This window comes from Cibotium barometz, chromosome 3, assembly GCF_041138505.1.
Source record: "Cibotium barometz isolate CiBa-2024 chromosome 3, ASM4113850v1, whole genome shotgun sequence".
NCBI classification, from domain to species: domain Eukaryota; kingdom Viridiplantae; phylum Streptophyta; class Polypodiopsida; order Cyatheales; family Cibotiaceae; genus Cibotium; species Cibotium barometz.
This window is the reverse complement of record NC_141048.1, coordinates 69673249-69684453: the sequence shown is the minus strand read 5'-3', so window position 1 is coordinate 69684453 and position 11205 is coordinate 69673249. Positions and strand designations below refer to the sequence as shown.

Below are 11205 nucleotides of genomic sequence, written 5' to 3'. Positions count from 1 at the left end.
AGTTGTCACAAAATTATAAATAAGCATCATGGGCTAGTATGAATATAAGATGCAATCAAGGATGAATAGGCAACGAGGGTATGATCAAGTAGCCATTGAGAATCTTCGATGGGGTGGCCTTTATACTTGACTAAATATATGTGATCAATATTACCTTTTCTTATTGTTGTCAGACTTCCTAAAAAAAAGGGTTAATAATACAATAATATATTCAATAAAGGAACGTCTAAGTATTATGAATTAGTTTGATGCTAGAATGATATGTAAATAGAAAATTGGAGTAAAATATTTGTCATCTCCAATGGGTGGTTTGTATGCTATAAGTAAAAATATTATTTTATGATCCTCTAAAAACATGTGTATACACTGTGACAGATATCTTTTCAGGGAGTAAGTGGAAGTGAAGGAAATGTAAATGAGTAAGAAAGTGTTTACACAGGCGATGGTATCATCTTTGATTCTATATCCTCGAGTGATTCTGTGTTGTTTCACGAGTTGACAGAACTAAACATTAGAAGGAAAGATGCGAGTGTTGCCAATGGGGATCATGAGTGATGAAACACACTTCATGATATCTTCCGTCGAGCTTTTCAACCATTCATCTTCGGGTTTGTCATCGAATAATAACAATGCCTCAAATAAGTGTGAATTAGGTGCGGATATATAAGCGAGTTAGAGACATTCTGCCATAAGTTGTACAAGTTCAGAGGGTTGATGAGGATTGTGTGGAGATGGAAGAATCATCATGATGTGTACTAAATATTCTGACAAAAAGACAGGCTCAAGTGTGTTAGTTTTAAAAAGAAAAAGAAATAATAAACAATTTACCTATTGGTGGTTTGATTGAAATCGGTATGTGTAAGTGGTCAAGAATGTGTCCAATTTCTTGTAAAAGCTCTAGAAATTTTTCAAAAGTTTTCAAGGAATTATATGGTAATTTTAACTTGGTATGAAAAGATACATGCATATTTGACTGCACATGGTTTTCAGAATAGTCCAACAGAAAGCACCTTGCATGTTAAACGTGTGGATGATGTACATCTAATCATAGCTCTCTATGTCGATGACATGCTACTCACAGGACCAAATGAGAGTCATATTGCTGATTTTTTTGAGATGTCAGATTTGGGGCATTTGCATCATTATTTGGGGATACAATTTAAGCAGTGTGATGGAGGTATTGCTTTGTGTCAGACAAAGTATATTGAGACATTGTTGCGGAGATTTGGCCTTGAAGACTGTAAGCCTATTGCTACTCCAATGGAGACAGGTTTGAAGTTGAGTCTTCATGATGCTGGAGATCACTTTAATGTCACACTCTATCAGACAACTGTTGGTTGCCTCATTTATGTATGCATTACGAGGCCGGACATTCAGTTTGCAGTCTCACAGGTGAGCAGGTTTATGCATAGCCCAGGGTCTCAGCATTGGAAGGCAGTTAAATGCATCTTGCTACTTGAGTGGCACCATACATCTTGGGTTGTTTTATCCCAAGGGGGATCGTTGTCGCTAGATTTACATGCTTTTTCAGACTCAGATTGGGTTGGTTGCTATGACACAAGAGTGTCCACAAGTTGTTTTTGTTTTATGCTCGGTAGCTCATGCATATCTTGGTTGAGCAAGAAGCAACCTACTGTGGCCACTTCTAGTTGTGAAGCTAAGTACAGGGCAGCTTTCACAGCTACGGTTGAGTGTGTGTGGCTCAAACGGCTTATGGCTGACTTGGGTGTTGGACAAGAGTTTGCCACCTCTATCTACACTGACAGTCAGAGCGCATTGGAAGTTGCGAGAAACCCAGTTTTTCATGCTCGCACAAAGCACATTGAGGTGCATTATCACTATGTCAGGGAGAGACTCTCAGCAAGAGAGATCAGCTTGGTCTATGTGCCAACACAGGACAACCTCGCCGATCTTTTCACAAAGGCGATTCCTCGTGAGAAGCTCGAAGCTTTCCGCAAAGCTTTGGGCTTGCTCCCCTTTGTGGACTGGTCTACTTCGGGCATGGCACTTCCCTATACATGAGTACCAGCTCTCGTTCACACCATCACTCCCAGGGGGGATTTGTTGCCATATATATAGGCAGTGATGTGTGTGAACACACTTAGGACCGCTAGGGCACTTTTTCCCTCTTTAGGAGGTTTTTTCCCCCGGCTTGTATGTACGCCCATCATTCTAGGGCTAACTTATCTTTGTACATTGACGCAATCTAATACACTTCGTGTTGTGTGCATTCTTGCTTCTTCTTCTCCAAGCTTTGTGTGCTTTCCTGCAACCCTAATTCCAACATCTCTCTCTCTCTCTCCAATGATATAACCCATAATCCTCGTGTTACTTTTTAATGCCACGGTCTCTACAATGAAATGTAATTTTGGAATAAAGAGTGCTCTCTCTCTCTCTCATTATCTTTTCTTATCCCTACCTCCTTCCATGGCCCCCTCCTCCAATTTTATTTTACTCTTCTCTATCTCCCTCTCTCATTATCTATTGTGCTATGTGCCTCCTTCCATATGCCCCTAACCATCTCACTCTAGCTCTCACCTATGCCCTTCTCTCAAACCCATAGCCATCATGTCTAGCTCTAGTGCAACATTGTGACAACCTCAAACATACCATCTCCATGGTTTTATCTAAGATGAAGTTGCAGATGAAAGATGAGAAACATAATGATAAAAAAATCTTTGATTGTATGAATCAAACTCTAAAAGCATAGTTGTTGTGGGACAAAATCAATGGAGAAGGGCATTTCGAAGAAGAAGACATTTATCAGTGGAATCTAAAATATAAGAACTTGACATGTGTGTGTGACTACATAACCAACAATGAATAGACCGTCCTTCAACAAGAGCTTTGAAAAAAGGTAGAAGAAAAAAACATGTAAAATCAAAGTGTTGAATGTACTATTGTATTGTTGAAATTGAAACAAACGGGGGGAAGGGAGAGGGCGAGTTTAGCAGAAGGGTGGTTCGGGTAGGTCAAGGAGGAGGGGGGAGGAGGGGAGAAGAGAGAAAAGATAGGGGTAATAGAAGGTGTAAAGAGATATTGGTTGTCAAAAAAACCTCGCTCCATGCCCACTCCTATAAGAGATAAGCACCAAGACATACATACACACCAAGATTGTCAAGAAAGAGTTGTTGGATAAGAGGTCTTTGTGTTGGTGGATATGTATGCTAAATCAGGTTCATAAGGCTCTCTTGAAAAAGCAAAAATCTCAAGGAGTAGGTGTTGGGAGGAGGAGGCAGCTCAATCTATTCCATGAATAGGTATTAAGTGCTTTTGGAAGGACTTCAAGGAGAACCAAAAGAGCAAAGTAAGTGTGGTTTCATCTCGCGTTTTTTAAAATTTTACATTGTATCTAGATTGGGTCTACGTTTGCTAATGTGCAATAAAATAAGCTCTCTAGATCAAGTATTGGGGTTAGCCACAACTAAAGGCCCTTTGCTCACATGCTTTATGTGTATTTTGCAGTCATTATTGTCTAGCCCAAATCTTAGTTCACTAGAAAACTTAGAAGTTTCTCACATACACATTAAGAATCACTAATGGGAACACTGGAGCACAATTTCAAAGTGAGTGCATATAGCTATGTAACACTTCACTACTTTCCTACTAAAACTATCCTCCACTTTCAATAGTGAAAGTGCTCCTCAAATGATTTATCTAGATCACGATTAGCCACAACTCAAAGCCCTTTGCTCACATGCTTTGTGTGTATTTTTCCAGTCATTATTGTGTAACCCAAATCCTAGTTCATTAGAAAACTTAGAAGTTGCTCACATGCACATTAAGAATCACTAATGGGAATGTTGGAGGACGATTTCGACGTGAGTACATATAGCTATGTAACATTGCACTACTATCCTAAGACTATCCCTCCACTTTCAACATTGAAAGTGCTCATCCCTCCCACAATTTCTCTAGATCCAAGGCTATGTCTATTCGCTAGCCACAACTAAAAGCCCTTTGCTCACGTGCTTTGTGTGTATTTTGAAGTCATTATTGTGTAACCCAAATCCTAGTTCACCAAAAAACTTAGAAGTTGCTCACATGCATATTAAGAATCACTAAATGGGAATGCTTGAGAATGATTTCAAAGTGAGTACATATAGCTATGTAACATTGCACTACTATCCTCCACTTTCAACACTGAAAGTGCTGCACTAAAAATAGGATGCATAGTGGTGGTTGTCTAGCAATTTCTGTAAAAGGTTTTTATAAGATGAGGTGTTCCTTTCATGCTATTGTTACATGATAACGTAATGTGCTAGTACATTAGTCTTTTGCATATTGATTATATGTGTGCTACACTTGTAATTTGGTTAATTTAGCTTCAATTTCTCTGTCGAACACTTTAAAGGTCCGGTACACACTGGACGGGCACCCGAGTTGAGTGCCTAAAGCATGGGCATGCAAAATACACAAAACTTGTGTACCGTTGCGAACCCGCCTTTTCTTCATTTCAAAATTTAGACTAAGGTAGTCACTGGGCAGTCACTTCCTGTCATCCGCGTTAGGCTCCATGTCGAGCAGAGGTTTGCTTGCCCTTTCTTGCCGTTTCTTTATACAATTCTCTGCAAACCCTAAAAAGCATTGATCATCTCTTTCTTTTGGCAGACACGGTTTCTATCTACAGGCGCCGGCCCAAGTGCCCCGATTCGACTGTAAACAATGCGAAAGAGAACGTGCAGGAGCCGGATGCTGCCGAGACCACAGCGTGAGTCTATTGTTTCTTCTTCCAAGGGTTTCTCTGCTTGGAACACCATGGGGTCAAATGTGCAGCTTTTCTCTGCACAATTCTCAGTTTTTAAGGGTTCCTTCATGCTGCATCACACGAATTCCATGTTCATCAGGTTTCCTTGCCATTGGTACCCTATCGCAGGAACAAGACTTGGTTATCAGTATGCTCTGTGAGGATTTTGTGCTCATCAGTATGCATTTTAGGGGCTGTATTCTTTGCAGGAATGAATGCTAAAACCGACAGTTTTGCTTCCGAGTGATTCTCTCCTCAAGCTAATTCTGTGGCCATTAGTTTGCTTCTGAGCAACTCATGGTCTTTTGAATTTGGGCCATTTATCTCAAGCATACCATGCCTTCTTCACAGAATTCATCCTTGTTTGAGGGTTTGCCTCAAGTGTTATTCCATTTTTCTTGCAGAAAAAGCGGTGATTCAAAAAGATCAACAAGAAGGAAGAGTCCGTCTGGCTGGATCGATCGCTCCCTTTCATGCAGGTAATTGTTTGAATTTGTTTGAGCTAATAATGTGGAAACATTGAGTTAAATAGCTCTTAACATGTCAGAGACAGGAAAATTCATTGAACTAGAAAATCGTTTCTCACATAAGAATTTTGTTTGGGATAGCAGAAGCAAAACCAACTCGCTTGATGCCTATGCTTTCTCATCATCCCGACAAGCTAATGCTAAAGCTAAGAAAGCCCTGTTGTCTCCAAATGTAAGCCCTCTATAGATTTCATATTTTCCATATGCAAAGACCTTTAGAACATGCTCTCGGAGTTCCGACCTTAACTACCTTCTTCCTTGACAGGTATATCGAAAGAAAAGAGTTGAGGCACCAGTCAATTTTGTGCGGGAGCAGAAGGACTACTTTGCACAGGTTGATGCTTTTGAGCTGGAGGAGGAGACCCCACCTTCCAAAGAGCGTTGGATGCACGAGTCCCAGCAGAAGATTGCAGTGATTCCAGGCGTGCAGTTCTACAGAAAAGGACTTCTCCAAGCTGTGCAAGAAGACTCTCTTGAGAAATCGCTCCAGGAAACCCCATCATTTGCTCTTTCTTCACAAAAGGATCCTTTACGCCATATCCTTGAGACTCCTCATGCAGATCAAAGCTTGCGGATTTCTGGGTTTAGAGGGCGACTTCAGTGCTCTTCACGCAGCCAAAAAGGGTTTGTGGCAGATGCGGAGCTAATGACAGGGGGCTCTTCCAAATTTCATAAAACATGTGTCTTCAAAGAGCTGACCACACAAGTGCCTAATAATGGGAAAACACATTCAGAAGTGCCTGCTCAGAGCTTTCTGTGCGGCATAGATCAAGAGGCTTTGGAACACAAACCTGCGATGAGATTGGAAAATGTGACCCACTGGAAGCCCCTTGGCAACTTGAAGGACTTGATCACCCTTATAACTATCAGTGATGGTGAAGACCAGGACTTGAGACAACTATCCAGGCCTGAAACCTTTTCAAGTTCACATGATGCAGTTGGAGTTAAACCAAAGGACTCGGTACAAATATCCAAGCATGAAACTTTGAAACACAAACCTGCGATGAGATTGGAACATATGGCTTACTGCAAGCCCCTTGCAAACTTGAAGGAATCAATTCCCCTTACCATAACTATCAGTGATGGTGAGGACCAGGACTCGGGGCAAATATCCAAGCATGGAACTTTGAAACACAAACCTGCGATGAGATTGGAACATATGACTTACTGCAAGCCCCTTGCAAACTTGAAGGAATCAATCCCCCTTACCATAACTATCAGTGATGGTGAGGACCAGGACTCGGGGCAAATATCCAGGCCTGAAATTTTTTTAGGTTCACATGATGCATCTGGAGTTAAATCAAAGGACTTGGTACAAATATCCAAGCATATAACTTTTTCAGGATCAAAAGATCCAGCTAGAGTACCAAGACAAGATGCAGGTAGAGCTAAACAAAAGGCTAGAGACCAAAGCATGCCGCATGTCATCGATGCCTTGGAATCCAAGCAGGATGATTCCCAGCTCCTTATGAAGAACACCGAAAGTGATGTGCGTCCCCATGGCATACATGTAAAAAAGGCTAGAGACCAAAGCATGCCGCATGTCATCGATGCCTTGGAATCCAAGCAGGATGATTCCCAGCTCCTTATGAACACCGAAAGTGATGTGCGTCCCCATGGCATACATGTAAAAAAAGAGAACGGTATAGAGGCATCCACCGATAATGACATTCTTGTAGAGGCAAAAACTGGAGTTACACCAGATCTGCAAGTGGTTGCAAGTGAGGCTAGCAATCTGAGAGAAGAATCAAAGATGAGTGTTTGTTCTATCGAAGATAACAATTCCCATCATGAAGCACCAGAAAGGCTTGTTGAAGAAATTCAAAGTCTTCATCTCCAAGATTCTCCAGCAGGTGAAGATTACTTGAGGTCCTTAGAATTGCACGAGCAATATATCAGCAAACGACAGCATGCCTTGATAAAGAAATCCCCACAAAGGAACACAGAACAACCTCCAAGCTTTGAAGCTCTTCTCAAGAAATGTGGACAGAAAGCACCTTTGCAGTTAAAGGAGGCGATTCTGCAGTTTGGGTCTGTCATTTTTCATTCTTGTTGATGATTTGTTTTCCTCAATCCTTTTATCATGCAAGACAATATAAACTTGAGATTAAAAAAACCCTACTCACGTTCTTGAGCCTCTTTTGATTTGTCCTTTTTGCTTAGCCTAAAGAAGTGCCACCACTATTCTCATGGACAAGCTGTTTGTTGTGACGTCAGTGACATGAGTAATATTCTGAAGCTTGGAGAAGGCACTTATGGAGAAGCTTTTAGAGGGGGTAACCTTGTATTTAAGATCGTTCCCATGGATGGTGATTTTCGAGTTCAGAAGGTTGGTGATGCATGTCCCACTAACCCTTTTACCAAAGCATGTGTAAAATTTGTAGTATTGAGAAGCCTCAGCAAATCAAGCCAATATCTGATATGATTCTCTGAACATGCAGACGTCTGCTGACATGTATACAGAGATGCTTCTTACTCTAACTCTGAACAGACTCAGAGGAACCAACAACAAACTTGCTTTGCAGCCTAATATGTGCAACAACTTCATAGAGACCAAAATGTGAGTTTCTTTGTGCTGTGAGTCAGACGGGATCTCCTTAGCTTGATTGCTCCCAGTCTTAAACCATATCACGGCAGGGTAAAAGTATGCCAGGGATTCTATGATCAAGACCTGATAAACGCATGGGAGGAATGGGATGCTAAACATGAATCAGAGAATGAGCATCCTATGATTTTCCCACAGAAACAAGTAAGTTTCAGTTTTTTCGTTAGTAACTACATTTGTGAATGAGAAATTAACATATTATCTGGATGCCCCATGTCTGAAGCTATGGCTACTCACAATGCACCCATTAGTTGTACATGCTTTTTGTCTTAGCAGACGGAGGCCAAGATTTGGAAAGGTTTTCTATTGCCTCCTTTGATGTAGCAAGAAGCATCTTGACCCAGGTCTTGTTTTGAAGCGCTACTGGATACTCTTGATTTATTGAAGAAATTAACAAGTCTACTTAGTAATTGCTCTATCTGCATGCTGATACTTGCTGATAGCAGGTAACTGCTGCTTTAGCCATTGCAGAGGAAGATTGTGAGTTTGAGCATCGAGACTTACACTGGTACAACCTCAGAGTTGACCCATCATCTTTTTTCTCACGTAACAAGCATAATGGGGATTTAACCATAGTATTCAATGTGCTTAATCAGAAAGCTTCCTACTGTAGTGCGGTTCCCACTTGACATCCTTTACTACAGGGGTAACATACTTGTGGCTCAAACTGAACAAACTGAAGCTCATTGCAAATTGGATGGGAGAGACATGCACATAAAGACATGTGGCGTTTTTGTGCATATCATCGACTTTACCTTATCACGAGTCCACACAGGTATACCTGAATCCCTTAGGGCCATCTAATTAGAACCACCCTTGTGCTTTTCCTTATCAGGCACTATGAAAACCCACGTTCCATGTTTCCACAGGCAAGGAAGTCCTATTTTCCAACTTGTCAGCCGATCCTCTATTATTTGAAGGCTGTAGAGGAGATATTCAGGTGATGCTTCTGAATACTTCAGTACCGTGGCTAGAGATGTTCTTGGCTATACTGTTTTGTGGAATGTCTAACGCTTGGTTGGTATCCATACATTTATGGGATTCTAGGCAGAAACATATCGTAAGATGCTCCACATCACAAAAGGACAGTGGGAGAAAAGGTATACTATCATTACATACAAACAAATTTTACACTCAGCAACAAGACTTCCGTATAATTCATGTGTATCCATACCTTTACCTGCCTAAAGTGCCTCCCTAAATCATGCAAGGTTTCTGAAGACAAATTGTTACTGGATTCATTACCTTATCAATGTGCTGTTGACAAGAAAAAAATTTGTAAGTGATCCTTTTCCTTGCTCAGATGTTTTATATTCCCCCAGGAAAGTTGCTCAAATGTTTTGAATCTATCCAATTAACAGTTTACAAAAAGAAAAGCAAGAAAACACCTCAATCCAATACAAGTGACATAGACTTGGGTATGTTAAAGCTGTAAACAATTGTGATAGCTGTTTGAAACAATCGAAGTGTTTTGGCTGCACAGTCCACGAGATTGGGAAACACCTTGGAGTCAAAGGAATCAACTGTGGGTGAACTTTTCTATTTGCGAGTAATTGAAATTAGATTTGAAGATGATTAATGAGGATTGGGTTGTTTGATTACAGCATAGCCTGCATGGAGAGGATAGAGCCCTTCGTGCATTCAAGAAGCGGATACTGTCCTATAATTCAGCCAAAGCATGTCTGGAGGATGAGTTTTTTGGTCCAATAAGGAGGGGGTAATTGCAAACTGGGCACTATCACAAGATGAACGTTTTGCTTCAATGTGGGGAAGAAATCCCAAAGAGGACATTCAAGAGAATTTGAATGCAATCTGAGCTGTATTCTGGTGGAAGAAGTTCAACCTACTATGGGCTTCATTGGAATAGAGACCCTTGCCTTGTCAGCAGGGAATACGTTCTTGTGGACAGTTTCTTAAGCATTGTGTGGCCTTTTTTCAAACCCCAATTTTCCATGTTCTTCTGTTTCATTTTGTGAAATTGTGAATTTAGGGTTTCCATCAGATATCATAAATGAGGCGGGTGGGTCAATTCATTTGCAGCTAATTGAAGAGTTCTTATCTTCAAAAACAACTTGCAAAATGTAGGAAAAATCAGGTCCTGCAGTTTCCTTTCTAAAACATACTATACATACATTCTATTTCCCAGTGGCTCCTTCTTTTCTCTGTGGAAATTTCGAGCTCTCACAACTCGTAAATTGAACAGAAAGAGGGAGACTCTCTTCAGTTTTGAGACAGAGAAAGCGTCCCTGATTCGCCTGAACGTGCTACTTACTATTGTATCACACACAATTTATTCTTGGATCATCTAAATAAGTGGTAGTTTTTAAACATAAACTTTATATGTTCATTAAAATGTTTACTTCTTCATTACATATGTAATCGTTTACATCCACGTAAACATTTTTTCACTACTAATTGTCTATTTGTTTAGCAACAAGTATTTGGAAGGCTTGGAAAAGAAGTTGGAGATTAGAACAATGCAACCAACCCCATTCCAATTGAGAATGGCAAATTAAAGAAGGGTTTGGCGAGTTGGCATCGTGAGGGGAGAGGAAAGTGAAATAGTAGGATGCTAATTTCTTGTGGTATTTATTATCTTGAAAATGGCACAAATATCAAGAGCCTACCCTTGCTTTTCTAGGAAGGCCATGGCTTAGGAGCGAGAGGATAAGCCCAACTGGGAAACTATTTAGATTTCCATTAAAATAGGCAAAAAGAAAGTCAAGGTGTGTCAGTGGTAGCCAAGATAAATCTAGCCAACCGACCTTTGCATGCAAAAGGGTTGAACTATTAAACTACCTAGAAGGCATAGAGGATGTTGGCGAAGAGCAATTCCTAAGGGCAAACCCATACTTGCTCTCCCTATTTAAGGTAGATGTGGAATGGATCATATTGAAATATGATTCGAAAGTCTTGATAGTTTAGTCAGAAAGAGCTACCTACCAAGGAAAAGCAAAAGGAAGCAAATGAAGAAGAAGCACAAGATAATGAAACATGGCAAGAAGAGCCAGTAGAGGACAAGACCATTCTTACACTCAAAGAGAAGAAAACATGGCAAGAGGAGCCGGTAGAGAACAAGACCATTCTTGCGCTCAAAGAGAAAAGAAAACATGGCAAGAGGAGCCGGTAGAGAACAAGATCATTCTTGCGCTCAAAGAGGGAAAAAAATAAAAATGTCTGAGTGCAGAAGGATGAGCTCACAAAAATAAATCTAAGTATTGAGAGAGAACCCCACATGGTGAGAGTAAGTTTCAGATTGCACTAAGATCTGAAGAAGGAATTACAAGAATTGGTAATCTCATATAAGGATGTGTTTGCATGGAGCT

At 40.6% G+C, this 11205-nt stretch overlaps 1 protein-coding gene across 1 annotated transcript; it reads left to right on the top strand.

Annotated features, from left to right (window-relative positions):
- The first annotated feature begins 4372 nt into the window (after positions 1–4372).
- On the top strand, positions 4373–9819 carry HASPIN (Protein kinase superfamily protein). The gene is made up of 15 exons (XM_086781062.1): positions 4373–4529; positions 4612–4711; positions 5152–5226; positions 5359–5446; positions 5540–7305; positions 7492–7603; positions 7716–7834; positions 7912–8023; positions 8131–8223; positions 8326–8387; positions 8524–8654; positions 8749–8819; positions 8927–8979; positions 9091–9157; positions 9484–9819. The coding sequence occupies exons 1-15, from the start codon at positions 4517–4519 to the stop codon at positions 9598–9600; spliced, it is 2979 nt and encodes a 992-aa protein (XP_086637188.1). The 5' UTR covers positions 4373–4516; the 3' UTR covers positions 9601–9819.
- The last annotated feature ends 1386 nt before the right edge of the window (positions 9820–11205 follow it).